Here is a 24,149-nt window from a genome sequence, read left to right on the forward strand (position 1 = left end):
TTTAAATTTCATTGAATATTTATTGAATTATTTTATTTTTATAGTTTTAAACCACGCGACAATATACTTTCTGTAGTGATGTTTCCTTGTACAAAGAAGTTGTGTAGTAATCAGTTGATGGAGCAATGTAGCTACCGCCTCTCTGCGTGTTTGGACGTAGTTGCTTCGCTTCTTTATTCTCCACTCAAATGTTAACAGGTTAATGTTGCATTGTTCTGTGGCTCAAAGTCATAATTTAAATGTAGTGAAGAGAAAATTTAACAACTACTGACCTGGCTGCGCCATTTATAAACCTTTTTAATTGTTGTTTTTTCGACCGTAGATGTTGGCATGAGCCCACGACAATGTCACAATGTTTTGTCGAACAGTCATCCCAAGGACTTTGTTTTCCCTTGGCGGTTCCATGGACATGAAGTGTGCCCAGGATTTCATTATGTATGTATAATTATTCTGTAAAAATTTTTCCAGTTTGTTTCTATTCCTAACTTTCAAATTATATTGGATATGTGTGCGAGGAAACAATTGTACTGTTTTGTGTGAAACTGTGTGGAACTTACGTAATGGTGTTCATTACGTGTATCTTCAAGTATGGAAAAAAAATCTCTTAAAAAATTTATGCAAATCTTTTCTTCACAACAAATCAAAGTAAAGTTGCATCTGGAAAGCCAACATAAAAAAATTAGTAACTGTTCTGAACATTTTTGTATAGTTGCCAAAAAAATTAATTTTGAGGTGTTTTTTTATCTTGTGTGGATCAGTTTGCTCTTTAGCCAGGTACAAATTGAGACCTTACAATGTGTCTCAGAGAAAGTTTTTGTAAGAAGATTTTTTTGTTTGTAACATTTCTTTCCACTGCACTTAAACACATAACAGTCAGTCTTCAAGAAAAAGGTTTCATTGTAAACTGTTTAAGACTGCAACAAAGTAGTGAGCATGAAACCTAACACTATAACTACCTAAATTAGCTAGCTAGTATCCAGATTTTATTAAAATACCATCCTTAGACATAAGCATTGATATACAATGAAAGTGATAGACATGATCTGATAGACATTACCTTATTTTGCCTCACAGTGAAGTAGTAAAAAACTACAATACGATTGATATTACCTTGTATTTGAGAATTTGTGTTCTTTCTAGATCTTCCTCTTTTTCTAGAAGGTACTGACTGAGAATTTTCACATCCACCAGTGATAACTGATGCTGGAAAAAATGTTTAACATGGGGAGATTAATAATAATAATAATAATAATAATAATACACCACTATTACTATACTGAAAGGTCTTTAAATCTGGCATATTAAGGGCAATGTTCATGCAGCATTAGCGATTTTGCCGGATCATCAAACATCAATGTAGATTTAATATAAATGTGAAATGAAAAATTTATATAGCTAGAAAACTGGAAACACTGTGCTGAAATGAAACTAACAGAAATGATAAAGTGACAGCTCAGTAACGACACCTGGTGGCCAACGCCGAGAACCGGAATCCATTCTAAAAAATATTAACGCAAGCTGCTTTTTGGTGCTGGATTACAGAATGTGCCAAACCAGAGAATGCCTGATTAAAGACCTTTCAGTGCAGAAGCTAAAACTAAGTGCCTAGGTACCTACATAAACAGAAACCAGTAGACATATTATACCTATCACTTCACCAAATTTTATGAGATAGCATAAATTATCTTAAGTAAAAAAAAACAGTATCCTTTAATTATCATTAATATATTCATGTGTTCTTGTAAACATGTTAGTACATATTTGTAAGTTATCACAATTGTCTAGTGTTATTCAGTAGTAAGTGTTTTGTATCTGTTTTTATTAGTGTTTTTTTGTAATTCTCCTTGTTTATTTTCATATTTACATTTATACCAATGTATTTTTGTATGGTACTTACCATTTAAGACTTCTCAGCTATTGGTCAGCATGTAACAAAAACCAAATATATAAATAAATTTACCAAAGATACTAAATATCTCTGAAAGCTTCAGAACTGCAGCAAAGACATTAATAATATTTTACAATATAGTGTGTAAGTATAAAGGCAATAATCTAGGTTCATCTCTGGACACTATCTATAAATTGTAATGTGTTGTTTGTTTTGCCTTTTTTTATTTTCTGATCAATAGAAATATCTATATGTTTATCTTAATTTTGATAATAATCACACATTTGAAATATTCCCTAGATTGCTTTCTCTTCTCTGCCTTGTAATTACTGAATCAGCTATGGATTATATCTCCTATATTGTGTTACATGAAGTAGTTCTTTATTCTTCTGTAGTGTTTTTTTTTTCCTTCCTTGGGCTTAAGGCTCGGTCTTGCATGCCATTTGATTATTTATTTTTTTTCGTAACTATTATTTGAGGGTTATTCCTGTAAATATCACTTTATTTCTCTAGATTTTTGTGTTTTGTCTCAAAAATTTTCTAACAGATATTTACTAAATAGTATCTTCTCATAGCAGTTAGTCACACAAATGTTCATAATTTTTATCAGAGGCGTGACCTTTTACAGCTGAAAATAACCTTCCATAACTATATGGTGAGAAAATTTGTGGCTGAATAACAAATGCATGAGAGCTATTGGAATAACATTACATGAAAATCCCTTACGGCGGCCCATCTGGTCAGGCATGTATCTGTGTTAGTGAGACGGGATGATAAGTGCGATGTTCGCTGGTGCTTCCAGCGCGGTATTGCCTATAAGCACAAGGCTACAAACAGGTGCGCAGTCTTCTCAGTGTGTATAGGACAACTACGAAATTAGATGGTGGACAAATGAAGATAAAGTAGCTTGGCTTCTGGGTTGTGGCCATGTCCTTGGCGAATAAATCACCAACGTTTCGGTCGACATTGCAGTCGCCATCATCAGGGGGCAGTTACCTACTGAAAGCCTGCGAACATTATTAAATGAAGATAAAGGTGTAGTGCAAGCTTTCAAGAATCTTTACCAAGTGTTTCATGTCTAAAAACTATTCTGAACACACACATTTAAGCCCTTTTCACTCTCCTAAAAATACTGTTTGAAAATAAAATACAGGAACAGAACCACTCACTTGCCCTCAGCACATTCACAAATGCTTTTCATAAACAGACACTCCTAAGATATCTTGAATAGTTTTTAAATCGCGTGGTCTCTTCTGAAGCTCTGCACACCATGTGTGTGCCCCGATAAGGGGGGGCCTCTAATTAATAATAATGTTGAGAAATGGAAATGACGAGCATGGCATGTGGAACTCAGTCTTGTCATCTAATCGACTGCAAGGTCATTAGAGACAACACACATAACTTCACACAACAAGGATGTACTAAATAACAGCATGTAGTAAATAACTATTCCAGCATTTATCTAAGTTCTGTGGAACACAAGTCCAGTGTGTTAACACTGCACTACCTCACTTCATTTGTGTGTGTGCTTTCATGCATATCTGTGACTGCATAAGTACTAGCTAACCTTGGACATCTTAATCATTTTGTTTTGGTCATCAATTTTTTTTAAAATAATTAAATTAAACAGCTATAGGAAATGAGACAAGGCAAAATGTTAATTTTAAAGGAAACTTGTTAACTTCACTTACATGTCACAACTTCATGTAACTCCTCTGCACTTTTCTGTGTTTTTTCAATCCCTTCTGTAGTAACTACTGGTTCTTCATTAAGATCAAGTGCCACAGTATCCTGAGTCTTCTTAAGCAGTGATCTTCTGGAACTACTTGAATTATTACTACCTGCATTTTCCTTTTCCATCTCATGATCAATGGTCACATTCTCACACACAACTGCAACCTTGCTCTTATTTCCCAACCTCTCAGTGTTTCCGCTGATACCGTTTACGGACTCACTAGCACCATTCGCATTCCAACTGTTCTCAACTGCTGAAGACTCATCACCCTTCACACAATTTAATTTCTTAGAACCAACTGGACTATTTGATATAATTTCCACAGGAATATTTGACTGCCTGGTAATTATTTTTTTTGGCACTTCTGTAACTGTGTTTTTTGCTTCTTTTAAAGTGCTATTGTTTTTTTCTTTGTGCGCTGCAGTTGTATCTTTTTGAGTTCCACCCTCGTTGATGCTAGGACGAACGACGTTAGAAGCTGCCTCTGACACAACGTTCCTGGGCGCCGAACTGTTGATAACCATCTCGTCATCACTTGTATTATGTTTACTCTCACTTTCTGCATTCTGTCGTGTTCTGTTTGTCACTTTGACTACTCGTGGAGAGACACTTTTGACAGGCAACACCTTCTTCCTCTTTTCTGTAACTGTCAAGTTTCTCTTTCGAGGACTTGTTCTGACATTCCTGGCTCGCCTGCAATCAAGTAAGAAGATGATATTAAGTACTTCAAAATAAAAATAGTAACTAAAAGTAAGAACTGTTTGGAATGAATGCCTCCAATACATGAAAGGTTGAAGCTAAAGAAAATATGCTTGCGAGACAATTAAGAAAAGGTCATCCTTAGGAAAGATATAAGAAGCAATTTTAAGGAGTGATGATTGGTACCATGATTCAAATACTAATACACAAAGAAGACTGCAATGAAGTCTAAACAGTAGTAATACTCTAGATAACTTAGTCCCAAGATACTATTACTAAAGTAAGAAGATTGGCTTAATATGAACAATATTTTTTTGTAATATAAATACGTATGTACACCTATCCCTCACTTATAGCATGTCTTCAGATTGTGCGGATTCATTTAGCGCGATGTGAATTTTACTGCCCCAGTCTTGAATAGCACGCCTGTAAATTTCAGTTAACATGAAATCTCGGCAGAAAAAAAAAGTCAGCACGACATCACAAAGTCTGTTTCAACTTCTGTAAACAACAAATGTGCCGTGGGATACAGTTAGCCAAACAAGGGGGGAAGAGATGCGCGCACAGGTCTGACTACACTATCGGTTGTTGTACAAACATCAACTATGGCAAGTTAAATTATGACTATGGAGTGTAAAGAACCAAATGTTTTTACGTCTGCGCGTATGCCGCCGTGCCGTACAGTTGTCGCCTGGCCACAGACCGGGCCGTGAACTTAATCTAGCCAGTGACGGGGAATTCACTCAAGCAAAAGCAACGTCTACCCATTCAGATACCAGTAACTGTACGTGCTTGATCACTCATAATGCATCGTGTTCAAGTATTTGAGACAAAACTAGAAGTACTACGGTGCGCAGATTGTCATGAAGGCCACGCTTATGTTGGTCGCACTTTAGTTTTAAGCAAGTCAACTGTGCGCACAATCGTACGAAATTAGGACTCTTATCGAAAGTTTATATAAGTATGATGCTGTTGGTTGTACTAGCGGGAATATATTTGACATTAGACACCGGAACAGAAATTAACAGATGATTCACATGGAAAAGGTTGTTAAATTAAATTTGCAATGAAAAAAATAATCATTGGCCTGACAGGATTGGTGTGAACCAGGTGGTGATATGCAAATAAGCACTTTAATTTTTGAAAAATAACATTTAGTTATCCAGACAGTAATATCGGTTTCACTGTCAGTAAAGGATGTTTGGAAAGGTACACGACGTGAGTTGAAAGTCATGCCTGGGCGGGCAAGTCAGCCAGCCGACTGATGATAAAGTACATAACCATATATCTCCCGTTACGCGGTGTCGTATTTGTCATACAAAGTGTGATGAGAGGCATATAAAGATTAATGGTGTGACATATTTATAGTTGAGTGTTGTTCGACGCATTTATATTACGTAAAGTTTATTTTCCTACACAATTTTGGAACACATTACATAAATTAGCCTTGTTATTTATGGAAACTAATGCTTCAGAATATGCGGTTTTGAATAACACGAGCATTTTTAGGAACGAATTAGTCGTGCTAAGTGAGGGATAGGTGCATATACATTGAACTACAGTATTTGATAATTTATTTCTGAGTTACACTATAATTTTTTTGTAATACATACTTTAATCTACAGTATTTAATAATTTATTTTTGTTAAACATCCTCTGTAACTGATTTAAACACTTCAAAAAAAAATGCTGACTTTATTTAAAGGAACTAAAGTCTTTACATTATAGGGCTAATATGACACTGATAAAATAATAAGTAAAGGAAATTATGATTTAAACAACCAATGCTAGAAAACAAAGCACTTGTTTTATTTAATACTGCACACGAATATTAAAAAAAAAATCTTTCTTTTCAATAGTTACAATAATTTTGGATTAATTATGTAACATACAATGCACAAAGACAGACCAGTTTTTTCTCTCCAAAACACCATTATTTATACTTGTTTCAATTATACAAACTGCCTGCCAAAAAATTTATTTTTGGAAAACTAAAAAATTACAGGCAAAACTACAACACTGTCTAACTATTATATTTTTTTTATTTTTTATTTTTTTTGGTTGCCTCCTGTTTTCTCCAGTACATACTAGAAGGGAGTTGTCAATATACAAAATACAAACAAAAAATTAAAACATATAGACAAACACAAATCTTAAATACAAAACATAACCACACTCCTGGATACTACAATCTTTGTCTTGGCAATATTATTTAGGTTGCTGATACATCCTAACCACCATACTTGCTGAAATACAAAAACCAACATATTAATATGCTTATACCCTAAGGTATTCTTCAACTGAATAAAAGGATTTCTTTACCAAATATTTCTTTAGTTCTTGTTTAAACCTATTTAAATGGACAATTTCCTTAATTTCAGTTGGTAATTTATTAATTAGTTTGATACTACTGTAGTAGGGTCCTTGTGAAAATAGTTTTGTTCTATGTGTGATTAAATGTAAATCACATTTATTTCTAGTTTGATAACTGTGTATATTACTATTTGATATTACTTTGGAGTTACGCATTGTGTAAAGTATAGTATGAAAAATGTACAGGCAAGGAAAAGTCATAATATTTAATTGTTTAAACAATGGTTTGCAGTGAGTCCTTTGTGTCTTACCATTTATTATTCTAACTATCTTTTTTTGAATTTTAAACACTTTTTTGAACAGTGATGCGTTTCCCCAAAAAATAATTCTATATGTTAATATAGACTGTACATTTGCAAAGTATAATTCACCATTAACAAGTTAGAATAATGATTTTACATACTCAAACACATAACACTATTTTTCTTTATCCATACCATTATGAAGGAAAAAAACTCACAGTAATCAGGGGTAAAAAAATGTGTAAAAAAAAAATTGAAACTTTAAACATAATCATGTTACTCTTAATACTGAAACACAATAATTTTAATTATAGTTTGGTTCTTTCTTTTTTATATATGAATTCAAGTACATTATCAAAGTTAATTGCTTCTGTTTGTTATAGTTCAAAACTTTGGTCATTTATGTCTAATAATTTACAAAGGAAAAGAGAGCTCAAAATACAAAATTGCACAAAATACAAAAAAACTAGGTGCACCATAGCTTTGGGTAAATACCAAGGGGAAAAAAACAGAAAGAGTGGTTAGGCCACTTGATGCTCTACCTCAATAAAATTCCATTTTAATAATGCCTTGTCAGTGTCATGTCAGTTCTAGTTGTCCGAGCAAGACAATCAAGTCAATTGAGGCACTTGAAACAACCGATTAAAGCTATGAGACGTCTCACACTGGCCTCCCAGGTTTATAAACTACTCATAAAATGCAGCAACACAAGAAGAAATGTTTAATAACAAAGTTTTAGAAATACCTGTTTATAAACTGCAAGAAGCAAAAATGCAATGCAAGCATTGGCCAACTTTCAACTTCTTGCATTACGAGTTTTCTGCCAAACATTATTTGAAGTGAAGAGTTCAAAAAACATTTAAAGATGCAGACTTATGTGTACAGGAGGCCATAATGTTGGTTTTGTTACATAAATCAAATTTTCATGTTTTCACTTAAGATAAACTTCCGTGCATTGTAGGGAAATAAAATTTTTAAGTAAAATTATTAACAATTTCATATGAATTCATGATAAACAAGTATTATAACAAAAAGACTAGGGGAGAAATTTGTTTTGTACTGTTTTAAAATTTCAAGTTGTACGGTTTTTGATGCTTTCTACGACCATGGTTTTCTTGCCTTGGTTGCATGTTGTATCATTGCATACCTGGAGTAGTTTACAAACCCAGCCTTACCTTTAATAACAAACAACACACAAAAACATTTGCACACTTTATGTCTTAAAACTATTCCATGTAAAAAACCATTAAAAAAATACATAAAAAAAAACCACCTACCTTTCCTTGGATGAAGCTACTTCTTTAGATAATGTACACCAATCAAGTGAATCATCTTGTTCTTTTTCACCAACAATGGATTCATCGGATAATGGTTTATCGCAAATGGGTGATAAAGGTACTACTTTCATGTGTACGGACTTCTCGCTGAGAGGTGTGCTGGAGACAATCGATTCCCAAAAAACACTTTTGGTGCCGTATGTGCGTACAATTTTTTTCTTGTCCACTGTTAACTTGGAACTACCAAACAGGTCAGGGGTTTTGAAAATATTATCTGAGATTGGTTTTGAAGAGCCAGTCTACAAAAAAAAAAAAAATCAAATCTATAATCACTACTTAAACTCAATAATGTACCATATTATACTGCTAAAATAAAAATAAAAAACAAGTCAGCATAATATGTTCAGAATATGTCAAATATAACCACACTTTATATAATTAATTATTTAATGGATTTTTGAAAAGAAAAATTATTAAGTGTTGTGAGTGTTGCATAATTATTACTGTCATACTCACTTGGGAAAATAAGCAGAAATAAAATAAAAAATTCTTAAAACTCTTAAACTCTAAATATTGTGTTTTACTTATCCCAATATTACGAGTGTAACTATATTTGCCAGATTTTGAAGCTGTTAACATATGCTACTCATAATGAATGCTTTTATCATATACAAAAATTATTGCAGTTACGAATTCAAGGTAGTATATACAAAAGTAATTAATTGAAATAAAACAAATTAAGTTTTAAAAACTTGTGTTATGTATTTCAATACTGCAAAGTAATTACATGAACTTTTTATCCATTCAAACATCAGCTGGGGATAAGTTACTAAAATCACACATTGCAATAAAATGTTAGATTACTTACCTATACACTCTGTTCAACTCTTTGAACAGTTATTACTTACATGCATGATGACCCATTGAGAGAAGCTAATATATAATATGCGTTCATCATGAGTATAGGTATCAGTCTTAAATGTACACACAGTTTACGGGGATACATATACTCGGCGTAACACAGGGATAGGGTGGACGAAGCTCTGGAGTTATAGGATCTCTGGTGGTGCTGTTTGCAGGATCAGGATCAACGCCAACTCACTGTGTAGAAAAAATCTTTACAACTAAGACTCTGTAGAATGTACGACTGTAACGATGCTCTCCTCCGTCAGGTTGAGCTGCAAATTGCTATAAAGGGTTGGTCTCACCCATGATAACATATTGTTACGATCGCGCTTGGCTGCAGTGCATGGCATCGCCGCACTCGTTCGGCCTGTCTGCGCCCCCTTCCACCCGCATCCTCTCCCTGGTATCTCGTGTCATACTATCTCGCTACATCCTGACCGTCGCAGCGCGCACCTGCCTCAGATCGGGTTACTTAAAAGAGGCCGCACTGCGGAATAAAATGACTCAGACGCCTTTATCGGCGTTCTTAGAGCAGCCACCGCGTCCTTCGAGAACTCACGATGCGTTTCTGGGCATTTCGACGGCGAAGGTCGCGCGATATCTCGGAGACATGCCCGATTGTTCTGGATGGGAACCCAAGGGCTATTTAAGGAGGTTGGGCCGACCTTCGAGTCAGTCAGAGAGAGAGTCGGAGTGGGGAGTTCTCCCGCGGCGGAGTTTCCGGGCGATAGTGCCGCGGGTGCGGCAGAGTGGCGAAGTCCTTGGACGAAGGTTCCAGGGCAGGGAGTGAGTGAGATCAGTGGAGTCGGGAGTTTCCGGGCGAAGTCCTTGGACGAAGGTTCCAGGGCAGGGAGTGAGTGAGATCAGTGGAGTCGGGAGTTTCCGGGCGATAGATTCGCGGGCGCGGCGGAGTCCCGAGTGAAGTGACGAGCGAGTCGTCGAGTGGGATCTCGGCGAAGGGTGTGACGGCGGCGGCGAAGTGCGGCGACGGAGTCCCGCGGTGGAGACCCACGAGGGGTGCTGCGGCGAGAGTTGCGCCGGAAGTGCGGCCCAGCGAGGTGTGTGAAACGAGTGACTGGGGAATTGACATTTCTTTACATGTAATTAATTATCTGCCATCTTAGAAGATTAATTGTAAGTGACAAGTAGTGGTAATAAATAAAACTGTGTGTGGAATAAAATCTATTAATTGGGCTATCCTTTGCGAACCCGCAGGGAAATCGTAACATTTTGGTGTCAGAAGTGGGATAGCCCTAATTAATAGATTTAGGATTCAGTTACAGTATTAGATTAAAAGTTAAGGATAGAATTTAGTTTACGAGAATATAGTTAGTGTTTAGAACTTCAGTGAATTTGAAATTTTCTACAGTTAGTTTGAGTATACTGTAGTCAGTGTTAGTTTTGAATGTAATAGAGTTATTGTTAGTTAAATTAGAAGGTTCGGCTAGGTCATTTAAAATTAATAACAGTATTAGAAAAAAAAATATTTAGGCTTGTAGACAAGAAAGATGGCTGCCGATGAGCTTAAGAATGTCCTGGCATTCTTGGCCGAACTGAAGAGTGGCCAGGAAGAAATGAAGAATGAAATGAAGAGTAACAGGGAAGAAATGAAGAATGAAATGAAGAGTAACAGGGAAGAAATGAAGAATGGCCAGGAGAAAATGGAGAATAGGCTGGACGAGATGAAGAGTAGCCAGGAGAAAATGGAGAATAGGCTGGACGAGATGAAGAAGGGTCAGGAAGAAATGTTAGCCAGTATGAAGAAGGGTCAGGAAGAAATGTTAGCCAGTATAAATAAGGGTCAGGAAGAAATGTTAGCTAGTATGAAGAACTTTAAGGAAGAAATGGTATCTAGTACAAAGAACTTTAAGGAAGAAATGGTAACCAGTATAAAGAAATTTACGGAAGAAATGAAGAGTGGAAGGAAGGAGAGTAAGAACCACCATGAAGAAAAGAAGAGCGGGTCAAATAATAGCCTAGAGGAAATGAAGAAGGGTCAGGAAGAAATTAAGAATGGCCAAGAAGAAATTAGGAATGAAATAGAGACCGAAGTGAAGATGAGCATAGAAGAGAAGAACAGCCAAGAGAAAAACAGCGAAGAGAAGAACTGCGAAGAGAAGACTAGCGAAGAGAAGACTAGCAAAGAGAAGACTAGCGAAGAGAAGACTAGCGAAGAGAAGACTAGCGAAGAGAAGACTAGCGAAGAGAAGACTAGCGAAGAGAAGACTAGAGAAGAGAAGACTAGCGAAGAGAAGACTAGCGAAGAGAAGACTAGCGAAGAGAAGACTAGAGAAGAGAAGACTAGCGAAGAGAAGACTAGCGAAGAGAAGACTAGCGAAGAGAAGACTAGCGAAGAGAAGACTAGCGAAGAGAATACCAGTGAAGAGAAGACTAGCGAAGAGAACAGTGAAGAGAACAGCGAAGAGAACAGCGAAGAACACTGCGAAGAGGACATTAGCCAAGGAGAGAACAGCCAGGACATGAAGATGAAAGGAGAGCTGAAGAAAAGCATAGAAGTAGTGAGGATGAGTTACAAAGTAAGGAATATTGAACAAGAAGAAATGAAGATAAACCAAAGAGAGAGGGCTAAATGCACAGAAGAGCTGAAGAAAAGCCGAGAAGAGATGTACATGAGTCAAGAAGAGATAGAGAAGTGCAAAGAAGAAACGAAGGAAGACCAAGAAGAGACACAGGAAGACCAAGAAGAGGTGAAGAAGGACCAAGAACAGGGGAAGAAAGTCCGAGAAGAGAAAATGAGAACACAAAGAGTGAAGAAGATGGTGCAAGGAGTAACTGAGTACAGTCCAGACGATATTCATAAGAACAAAGAGGGAATGAGGAACCAAGAAGTGACGAAGAAGAGCTGGGAAGAAATGCTTTGTGAACGAGTAGCTACGAGAGAACAAACAGAGAGAAAAAGGGAAGAAACAAGCGAACCATTGGGAGGCAACGAGCAATGCTCTCAAGAGTATCGAGTCCGTCCAAGGCAATGGTCGGTCCGTCTCGGGCAGCTGGCTGAACGACATGGGGAATCTGCGACCCAGAAGTGTCGCCGGGTGACAAGAGAAGCTACATCTAATGAGAGAGAGGGTTATCTGGTGAGACTGTACAGCCCGCGATGGAGGAAAGGCAGGAGGCCTAAACTTCGAGTAGCATGGGGACCTCCAGGAGGAGATGCATTACCTGTTCGGGACGAACAGGTTTAAGGAGGGGGCAATGTTACGATCGCGCTTGGCTGCAGTGCATGGCATCGCCGCACTCGTTCGGCCTGTCTGCGCCCCCTTCCACCCGCATCCTCTCCCTGGTATCTCGTGTCATACTATCTCGCTACATCCTGACCGTCGCAGCGCGCACCTGCCTCAGATCGGGTTACTTAAAAGAGGCCGCACTGCGGAATAAAATGACTCAGACGCCTTTATCGGCGTTCTTAGAGCAGCCACCGCGTCCTTCGAGAACTCACGATGCGTTTCTGGGCATTTCGACGGCGAAGGTCGCGCGATATCTCGGAGACATGCCCGATTGTTCTGGATGGGAACCCAAGGGCTATTTAAGGAGGTTGGGCCGACCTTCGAGTCAGTCAGAGAGAGAGTCGGAGTGGGGAGTTCTCCCGCGGCGGAGTTTCCGGGCGATAGTGCCGCGGGTGCGGCAGAGTGGCGAAGTCCTTGGACGAAGGTTCCAGGGCAGGGAGTGAGTGAGATCAGTGGAGTCGGGAGTTTCCGGGCGAAGTCCTTGGACGAAGGTTCCAGGGCAGGGAGTGAGTGAGATCAGTGGAGTCGGGAGTTTCCGGGCGATAGATTCGCGGGCGCGGCGGAGTCCCGAGTGAAGTGACGAGCGAGTCGTCGAGTGGGATCTCGGCGAAGGGTGTGACGGCGGCGGCGAAGTGCGGCGACGGAGTCCCGCGGTGGAGACCCACGAGGGGTGCTGCGGCGAGAGTTGCGCCGGAAGTGCGGCCCAGCGAGGTGTGTGAAACGAGTGACTGGGGAATTGACATTTCTTTACATGTAATTAATTATCTGCCATCTTAGAAGATTAATTGTAAGTGACAAGTAGTGGTAATAAATAAAACTGTGTGTGGAATAAAATCTATTAATTGGGCTATCCTTTGCGAACCCGCAGGGAAATCGTAACAATATGTAACAACTGCTCTGTTTTGACTGGAGTCTTGAAACAACGTTGGCAGACATCGACCGACGCGGATGTGCTATTGAAGTGACTACGACTACCTAAGCTCATGGTCGCTGCGCAGCTTAATGTTCCCAGTGCGAGATCCCTGGATCAGCGGGACCGACCCATACTGGAGATGTCTTGAACGTGAAGAACCCAAGCTCAGAACCTACCATTCTCCCTTTTCCGCCTCCTGCTATTTCCTTACTTCCCCTGGACATAGAATAACTATGTTAGGAGGAACAATGGAAGAACCTTGCTTCCTACTTGGCGAGCAGATAAAATACTGGAAGACTGTGTTATAATTTGCACTGATGCAAAACATAGCAGGAAATGGAATATCAAATCTTTAGTAGGATATACAGCAAGTATGAAATGAATCCCAATATAAACACCATATGAACTGCTATGAATTAACCTTAAGTCATCCCACAAGCACAAACTCAATACATAAACGCATGAAAAATAGTCTAACATATTTACAGCTAAAATACACATATGGCGCTGAAACAATAATTAAGTTAAACATGTCCTAATATTTACTGTGTATACCACAGGTTCATCTAAATGACAATTTTTCAGAACTTACCTTCGGTTCAATTTCGGTCTGTGGTATAGTAGGTACACGTACTGGTACTGAAATATTTTCATAACTACTCTGAGATAAATCTAGCGATGAGTCACTTTCACTGGAAGAATATTTTTCTTTTCTGAAACATATTAACCAAAATATCTCATTTAATTTCTACCACAATGTACATAATTACAACACATAACAAGATCCAAGTTGACACAGTACAGTAAAACTATTATATGTTTGAAAATGCACTCAAATTAAATAACATTGTTTGCTTGAAGAATCTGCAGCTATCCCCAACGTAAAAAATCCAGACCTTGAATTAAGCATTAATAAAGTGTTTGCCAATACTAAACCAGCCAAATAAAATGAAAAGTACTGACAAGATTTTATGGTTTTATCTTCAGGCTAAATTCATTTTTAAAACAGGAGATTTTGGTGTTATTAGTTTTATTTTATATGAAATTATTTATTAAAAAATATGTATTACTGAATAAATGACACCTAAAATGTTCAACAATAATAATTTCTGCAAAACAGTGTCATAGTGACTGATACATAATGCACTTTTTCAAAATACTGATTTGTAATAAGAATGTCTAACTATTCCAAACAAATAAAATTAATCCATTAAGTATTTTTGGTTTAAAAAATTTACTAGCATTGTAATGTCAAAATGAATATCTAACTAATAACAGTTGCAAAATTAAAAGTGAAGTGAAATTTTTCCAATTTTTCTTGAATAAAATGTGGTACGAACTTCATGCTTAATAAATTACTTTCATTGAATTTAATAATTTAAAAGATTACATATTTGTCATAAGAGTTTTTATTGCATGATTTCAATTGTATTTCAGTGCTTTGTGGTTTATTAACTTCAATTTCATTTTCATGTGGTGTATAGACATGATTTTCGGCATTATTTCAATTTTATCGCAGTTCACTATATAATATTGTCCCTAATAATAAAGATATTCAAAACAACATACATGTACCTACCTAGTTTATAACTCACAAAATCAACTCTTGAACACTATGATCGAGTCCATTTTATGAAAAGAAGGTTGTCCGTGGGCGTAGGTTGGCTAAAGGTTTAAGGTGGCCTACCTACCACGTTGCACAGCTGTGCCTAGGTGCAAAGCAATGAGATCGGCAAGATAACTGTAAACTTCAAACCTGTGCTCATGAATTTGAATGATTCCATGGGTTGGCATCAAGAACCCTTGTCACACCAGCGTGATACATTAGCGATCACAGCCATCAAGAACTCTCCTACGCTGGTAAAGTAGTGGCTAGATATTTGGTTTAACATGTGTAGAACATATGCCATTGCTGTCTCATGCTGATTGTCATAGAAAAAAAATCCTCAGGAATGGACAATATAGTTCCATATCACATATCCAAGTTTAATCCTTGATCCTGATGGTATGCTCCTGTATATATCCTGGAAATATCAAATATACCTACCTAACAGTGAATTATAATCATATGTTGAATAATAAAGAAAAAATTTTCACTAGACTAATTTTTTTTATGTATTTGAGTTTTTGTTTGGCCAGGACCATTCAACATACTAAATTAAACTGCAAGCATCATGTACCACAAACCAATATACAAACACTTTTTATGCCATCAAGATCAAGGAATAAACTTGGATACTTGACACCAGGGTTGGAAAAAAAAACATTAAAGAAAATGGGTTTTTTTGGTTTAAACTTTAAACCATGTTTTTTTAGTACATTAGTTATTTTGGTTCCCAGCATGTTCAAATGAAAGCCATACAACATTCCGCTTTCTGCCACTTATGTTAAACCAGAAAAGTTATAACATCAAAGAGCTGAAGTCCAGCAAACCTGCACATACTGTGACTTAACCACATAAAAGGTATTCCCCCACAGGAGGAGGATTCTCCATAGAATGGGTGTTAGCCGAACAAACTGGATTTACTGTAGTCAGGGATTTCCCACAAAAATAGGAATTTTTTTTTACACTTTTGACTACAATTTACTACACCTATCCCTCACTTAGCACGACTAATTCATTCCAAAAATGCTCGTATTATTCAAAATCGCATATTCTGAAGCATTAGTTTCCATAAATTACAAGGCTAATTTATTTAATGTGTTCCAAAATTGTGTAGGAAAATATACTTTACGTAGTATAAATGCGTTGAATAACACAACTATAAATATGTCACACCATTTATCTTTATATGCATCCCATCGCACTTTGTACAACAAATACGACACCGCGTAACGGGAGATACGTGGTTATGTACTTTATCGTCAGTCGGCTGGCTGACTTGCCCGCCCAGGCATGACCTTCAACTCACGTCGTGTACCTTTCCAAACATCCTTTACTGACAGTGAAACTGATATTACTGTCCAGATAATTACAATTTTATTTTTCAAAAATCAAAGTACTTATTCGCATATCACCACCTGGTTCACACCAATCCTGTCAGGCTAATGATTTTTTTTTCATTGCAACATTCGTTTAGCAACCTTTTCCACGTGAATCATCTGTTCATTTCTATTCCGATATCTAATGTCAAATATATTCCCGCTAGTACAAACAAACAGCATCAGACTTATATGGACTTTTGGTAAGAGTGCGGACAGTTGACTTGCTTAAAACTTAAGTGCGACCAACATAAGCGTGGCCGTTACCGGCAGCTGAATGGGCAGACATTACTTTTGAGTGAATTCCCTGCCACTGGCTAGACTGAGTTTACGACCCGGTTTGTGGCAGGGCGTCAACGGTACGGCACGGCGACATACACGTGGACGTAAAAACATTTGGTCCTTTACACTCCATAACCGCAATTTAACTTGCCTTAGCTGATGTTTGTACAATAGCCGATAGCGTAGACAGACCTGCATGGGCATCTCTTACCCCCTTGTTTGGCTAACTGTACCCCACGGCACATCTGTTGTTTACAGAAGTTGAAACAGACTTTGTGGCATCGTGCTGACTTTTTTTTTTGCCTGCCGAAATTTTGTGTTAACTGAAATTTACAGGGGTGCTATTCAAGACTGCGGCAGTAAAATTCACATCGCGCTAAATGAATCCGCACAATCTGAAGACGTTCTAAGTGAGGGATAGGTGTAATTAATTTAATTTTAGAGGAGTATTTTTTTGGGTATAATTTACAACTTATTCAGAAAATTTAAATAAGCTCGTAAGTAGTATATAATTATTTGTTCATGTAAATGCCCAGAGACATTAATGAGCAAAATATTTTTGTTATTAGAGTGGAATTACAAATTTCATCAAAATTTATTAATATATTTTACTTAATTAAAAATACATTTTAAAAAAAACATTTGCTTTTTTTTTATAAAAACCACTGGAGGACCTACAAAGCAAGCCTGCATCTTGCTCTTTACTATTTTAACAAACTTCCAAAGGAACCCATGAAGAACTTACAGCCACGTATTATGCCAGCTGATAGTGCCTCCGACTTTCAAGCTCTTGGCAGAGACAATTTTAAAGAAGCCTATTGGACAGGGTGCTTCATTCCCCAGGTAATAAATAAAACAATCAAACATTCTAAAATACTTTTTTTTCTTTTACTTTTCTGACATGTTTTACAATCATTCTCTAAGAGGGTGTTTTTATACTTCACACAGTTGACCAGTTATTTATCATTATGAATGGTGAGCTTAGTTTACCTATTACAAATACTGTGATAATGTGAGAATGGTCTGTTAGGTTAGCTACATTAAAAGTACTGTAAAAACATTTGAACACTTCGCTGAGAATTACCAATATTAAACTAAGCTAACTTAACATAACCCTCCATCTTACTATTGTTTTATATATTTTTTATATAGCTAACCAATTTTTCACTCAATTTAAATGTTTATATAATGAAGGTAACCTAATCAACCGGTCACACAATTTAAAAGTATTTTAAATGTTGCCAACCTAACCAAGCTAACCAACCATTCTCAGGAGTTTACACTATTTTTAATATACGCAACATTATGACCTTTTAAAGTTGTCAAATACTGATAAACTATTTGAAGTATCAATTTGTTTGGAAGATTCTCTCCCCTTCAGAATTACCCTTCCTGTGTTGTTGGACAGTCATTTGTTTGACATGAGTTGAAAGAACTCTATAATCAATGATGAACCTCTACCTCTTAGATGAGGGGATTCTTTCAAGGGTTTGAATCAAAGAGGAAGATGGCATCTAACACAGTGAATATTTTACCCTTCCTCTATATGAGTAAGAAATGGAGTCTAGCCTGATAGACATCACGTCTCTACTTATCAAGCAACATGGGAAATACACCTCTGAAACCTGTGGAGGGCCAATTAGCCTGAACTCCTTCGCTAATGAGGGCCTACAAAGCAAGCCTGCATCTTGCTCTTTACTATTTTAACAAACTTCCAAATTAATTTTATCCCTAAGTAATTACTGTGAAGTTATATCTTGATGATGTCACTTGGTTGACTCTCTTTTAAATATGGTTGCGAGCTGACCAATCCCTACCTCACTTTTGTTTAAATAGTTTTTTTTAGTTATTGACTGGAGTTAACTATCATTTTACTTTGCATGTTATCGCACTGCCACCGACACTTGGGCCCAGATGCATTCTCTTTGTAATCTGATGCTAGGGCTTAGCGGCCATGACAGGCATGGGAGGATTTCACTACACCTGTGAGTGCTGGGGCACAGCACCTATCCTTCATCCATCGCCACCTACATGTTGACTAGAAGTTTCATAGACACAAAATACATCAGTCAGCGGTGCCAGGGTGCCATATTTTCCTCTTAACACTTGTAACTAGAGATATGAGTGGAAATATTTTTTATTCAAACAATTTTCTGAAAAAAATATAACCACATATTTTTCCAGAATATTTTTTTCGTGTTTTTTTTTCTGTTACCAACATACATTTACAAGTAGGTACTGTTTAAAATACAATTTTTGGTAATGAGTAATAATAAAATTAGGAAAATACTTTTTTTAACACTAGACATATTCCTGTATTTACCCTGAAAACAGCTTTTCTGAATTCCTTCTGGTTTCTGAGACATCACTGTTTATAACTTACATTACAATATATGCATTGACACAGCCACCACCATTTTTCGCTTTCTTGTGCGGGTCCGTGTGTATGTGATTTGGAGAATTTGAGTTAAATAGTGAGAATGGTAAATTACTTTAGGTTAGCTACATCAAAAATACTTCATAACATTGTTGGGTTAGTATAACTACATTAAAAATACTGTAAAATATTTTTAATGCTTGCTTAGGAATTACCAATATAATATGTAGCACCTAACCAACCGTTCAAATGATTTCACAGTATCTTTTATGTAGCTGTATTAACCCATCAAACCATCCACATAGATTTGAAGTAATTTTAATGTAACTAACATAATGTAACCGACCATTTGCACAATTTAACTAAATCTCCAAAACACACACAGACCTACACAGGAAAGGAAAAACTTACAGCCACCGCGTCAATTCAATGTTATTTTAATGTACCTAACCTATTAACTGTGATTTCTCAGAAACCTGTAAGAATATTATAAAAATGCTGTTTTCAGAGTAAATATAGGAACGTCTCTAGTGCTCAAAAAAAAGTATTTTTGAATTTTTTTTTATTTCACGGAAAAGCCACGCTGTAAGAATATTACCTAATTTTTTGTTCCTATCAGTTGGTAGAGGGTAATATAGGTCCTACCTAACCTAGGTAGGCCCGTATATTAGGTACGCCATTCTCCCACTCTCTCCACATTCATTGGATACATGAAAGAGATGTAGCGGGGAGTAGTGGAAGCGGGATGGGATGCTGCCTGGCCAGTCCAACCATGCATAGCAGCAAATTAAACTTGTCACTAACCACTTAAACTGTATTAAATTTTTAGGTTTTATTTCTTAAAGCAGTGGTTCCCAAAAGGTGTTCTGTGGAGGATTCCGTGGCAGGATCACAGGGGTTCTGTGAGTCAGGACGAATGTCAGATAAAGCAGACACAATTATTGTCAAATAACTTTCTTTGAGGAGTTGGGGTTCAACCAAAAGAAAAGTAAATCACACTGTTTCCTGGCTGAAAAAAATTGGGAACTACTGCCTTAACTTACATAATCTCTCATGGTTAAGGTTTTGATGTAATATGATAAAATGTGCATTTACTGATTTTTATTTGGTTTTTTTTCCCAATGCACCCATCCCTTAGATATCTACATGCATATGTAATTATAAAGAAAACAAATTATGCTATTTATGTTGTAAGATATAGAAACGTTTAGCAGTAGGCCTATTCATGATGGGGGCTTGCATATGAGAAATTACAGAATTACAGCAGTAACCAACCACTAAACTTAAAACAAGGTACAGATAAAAACATTGAACTTAACGGGTATTTCGCTCAAACATGGATGTCGAAAATATTACCAGAATATTATTACATGCACTAAGGTATGCAAAAATTATATATATCTAAAAAAAATTAAAGTTCTTTTTAACACATAACATGAAAAGGTAAATATATATATGTATAATGTTCCTACCTCGCTCGTAGTTTTATAACCTTGATTCCCATTGTACCGACGTTTCCTTAAACTGGAAAATTATTCACATTAAAAACTTTTAACTTTTCAAACTATTCAAAAACCCAAACAAATCAGTTATTGTTTTTAGACGCTACCAACAAAACAAACCCCAGTTAAAAGAAAACCAGAGATTAGAGACGTTAAGATGAAGCATTTACTCTGAGTAGGGATCCAAACGATACATCACTGTTTTGAAAACTTCGATGTATCGTTTATGAAACATCGATGTTAGCATCGATGTTTTGAAGAGCGATACATCGCCGATGCATCGACGAAAAAGTACAAAAACATCGACATCGTTCATATATAAAATTACCTTTTTTATATAATATTTTGGCTATCATTTCATGAATATTTATTGAATATATAAAAAACATTACGATGCGACATTTAGTTTTTAAGATACAATTATTTTAACTGTCTATACTTACTATTAAAACCTACATTTTTAAGTAGGTATCAAAAATGTTGTAAATACTGAACTATTTGGTTGATTTCAGTATCAATTTTTTTTTCCCAGTACTTTAAGATGTGTAAAATCATTTGGAAAAAATTAATGCCGTTAAAAAAATTTGTTCACATAAGAATTTTCTTTTAAATTATGAAAAATATAGAGAAAAAGCAGCGAGATTTATGGACAATTTCATAGCTTGTTGTACATACAAGCTATACAGTCTCGCTAGCTCTATCGAGAAAAAATTCATGTTACATTTTAAACCTGCACATACACTTCATGCTTTTCCCTATTATTATTTTTAATTAAAAATAACTTGTGTAAAAAAAAGGTATTTTTTTAAATGATATTAAACTTCTTAAAATACTGGGAAAAAATGATAAGGATACCAACCAAAATGTTTTAGGATTTACAACATTTATTAAAACTTAAAAATGTAGGTTTTATAGGTATCGAAACTTAAAAAATAAGTTTCTTGAAAACTAAATGTCGTATCGCAATTGTTTTTGGATAGATAGATCTCTCATGATCTGCACTATTTACAATTTATTCATGAAATGATAACTATAAAAACATTTTAAAAAAAAAGGGTAATTTTCTTTTAAGTAAGCTTGTGTCTTAAGGCTGCAGTTTTCCCGGGTACACATACAGTGCGCAGAGCTTCAGGAAAAACAAACTGTAGTAGGTATGGTTTTGGCTACATACTATAATTTTAATCATTTTGGCTTGTTTTTCCTAATATTTAAAAACATTCACTATTACACTATACTTATTATACTGGGCTATCGGCACATCGGCCCGTGTCTCCGGCGACTCTACGTGATTCCTAGATATGTCCCAGGGACTGATTCGTCAGTACGTTTGGTGGCACGATACCGTGCGGCGGTTACAAGTAAACTCTAACATGACAAATTATACTTTGACGAACAAACACTTCACTATTACACAACACTTATTATACTGGGCTATTGGCACGTAGGCCCGTGTCTCTGGCGACTCTACGTGATTCCTAGACATGTCCCAGGGGCTGATACGTTAGTATGTTCGGTGGCACGTGTCGCCTTCTGGCTGCCCCGTGCGGGCCAAAACTAATTAGCCGGTAAGCTAAGTTGGGGCGTGAAGCGCCGATGTAACGTCTCATAAACGTCTCACAGTACTTATGTAACACGTTGAACACTCATCTTGGAGCACTGATTTAATTAAGTGAAATACCTCATGGTAAATTGAGGCCGACCGCGGAACTGTACGTAAAAGATTAAGAAGAGATTATACCATTGAAACTACATGTCGGTGAAAGCAAGAGTTGATGGTTTCGCGTCGTGCGAAGGCTGCCGGCCTCCTCGAGCTCCTCTAGAACACTGGCGCTCTCGCCGCGCGCGACCCTCCTCCCCCGTCAACCCTCCCGCGGAAACGCGTGAATTTCGCGGGAAATAGAACCGGCCAGGTAAGGGACAAATCGCACAGTGAAACATAATTTTTAAAGGACTGAAATATTAATTGATGAAAATAATGTCCAATAAAAACCCGTGGAAAAATATACATAAAATAATTTGTTGTAGTGCGGCGGAGGGATATGCCACACCCGGCTGGATCCTTCCGCCGACTTAGCACTCGTTGCCTGGCGTTCGCCTCGTCGCACGAGCTACACTTTGCTGCGCGCACGAGCGCGTTCGGTGCACACGCCTTTGCGAAACGTTGATGTGGCATAGCGGTCTATGCTACATAGAGGAGCATTGGCGGTCGGCGTCAATATTCATCAACCAGCTTATAAGTTCATGTGACCTTGACTACATTATAGACTAATCCTGACCGCAGCTACGTTTGACAAACATATAGCCATATATAGATTCTAAATGTAATGTCCTTCCCCTTTTTTGTAACATGATTGGTCTTTCCGACAAAAATTGCATCCAGGTTAACTGATTTACCGACTTGCCGAACATATCATTTATTGGATTTTCGCACTAATTTGATTCGCAAATGATTGCCGTCACCACGTGTAGAGTCGAAATTGTTTTTCTCAGCTTTTTACTTCATCAAAGTGACCCCCATTTTTTATTCCATTGCACATGATAGGTGATCCTATGTGAAGGGTGCAGAATTAGGCCTTGGCCTCATCTTCGCCTTTGAGTTTTGTTTATAATAATAATAACTATGGCTTGCAATTGGGCTTTCACCCGGTGGCAAGTTTTATACATCACTCCCTTTCCAGACTTGGGTGCCCTACACAATCCAACACCCCCAACCTTCACCTGCTGCCCTCTCAGTACATTCCACTCCCTCACCACCATCAACTATCTAACCCTCTCCGTCCTCCTCCAAACCCTTCGGATCTTCTCACTGTTGTTCCCTCTCCCTCTGTAGTCACCTCTGACTAATTGGGAACCTAAACTTTTCCATCCTCCCCCCTCCCCCTTCAACACCCTGAACAGCCTCTCTACCCTTAGCCTGTCCTTCAATGAAGTCCACCCCATTTCCTTCATCATCACTGATGGTCTGTAGTTACCTTCGTTCTCATCCTCTCGCCCTCGCCTCTCACCCACCTAGCCGCCCTCCTCTGAACCTTCTCCCATTCATTGAAGGGATCCCATACTGTAACTGCATACTCCAGCATCGGAAAAGTTTTGGGTTACCTACATTAAAACAATAAATACAATGTAAGGCAAATGTTACGTTAGATTCCCTACAACACTATTTTTTGGAAAGGGTAGGAAAGAGTGGAGAGTAGACTTTCACCATAATTGTATATTTGTGTAAGTTATTGTTTCTGCACTATTTCTGGGCAAAAAATACCATAGATACCTTACCTTTAATTATACCCAGGTCCCAAGCTATAACATTTAATGGATTGACAATGTTGGTCCTCAGAAAATTGTAGACTCGAGAATATAACTTAGATTCAAATTTTTCAAAATACAGTATTCTTCCTTCTCTACCATTTATAAAAACCCTGCCTATGCTCCTAAGGTTGTTGTTTGAGTTAGCTGAACCTGGTGCATAAACTGTACTGTAGTTCAGTACGAGAAGTATTTTTCCATGCATAATTATTTAAAATATTTCCAATGGTTTTATCTATGGAAAGAAGACACACACAAACTATGTTGCTATCAATTAAAAATGCTGTCCGCTTATTCAAAACATGATTACATAGCTCCTCAGAAGTGGTGAAAATAGCTTTTTCACACTGCTGTAGCTGGGAAATTACCGGCAGTTATTGTAAAACAAAATAATAGAAACCTGTTTTGGATTTAACACACAT

General features: G+C 37.1%; 1 protein-coding gene across 3 annotated transcripts in view; it reads right to left on the bottom strand.

Moving 5' to 3' along the window:
* LOC134534559 (uncharacterized) overlaps positions 1-20,624 on the bottom strand; it is a 56,112-nt gene extending 35,488 nt beyond the window's left edge. Inside the window, exons 1-5 of one of the 3 annotated variants that reach the window (XR_010075505.1) lie at positions 20,395-20,572; positions 13,874-13,994; positions 8,215-8,513; positions 3,580-4,316; positions 1,111-1,203 (exon numbers count right to left, since the gene is read on the bottom strand). Coding sequence is in view for 2 of the 3 variants with exons in the window: in XM_063373044.1 (XP_063229114.1) it covers positions 1,111-1,203; positions 3,580-4,316; positions 8,215-8,513; positions 13,874-13,994; positions 20,395-20,426 (1,282 nt within the window). In the remaining variant the exon portion in view is untranslated. Of the gene's footprint in view, positions 1-1,110; positions 1,204-3,579; positions 4,317-8,214; positions 8,514-13,873; positions 13,995-20,394 lie in introns of all 3 variants that reach the window. The other 2 variants (XM_063373051.1, XM_063373044.1) reach the window with 2 other exon arrangements.
* Positions 20,625-24,149: the final 3,525 nt, after the last annotated feature.

This window comes from Bacillus rossius, chromosome 1 (assembly GCF_032445375.1).
Source record: "Bacillus rossius redtenbacheri isolate Brsri chromosome 1, Brsri_v3, whole genome shotgun sequence".
In the NCBI taxonomy this organism is placed as follows: Eukaryota; Metazoa; Arthropoda; class Insecta; order Phasmatodea; family Bacillidae; genus Bacillus; species Bacillus rossius.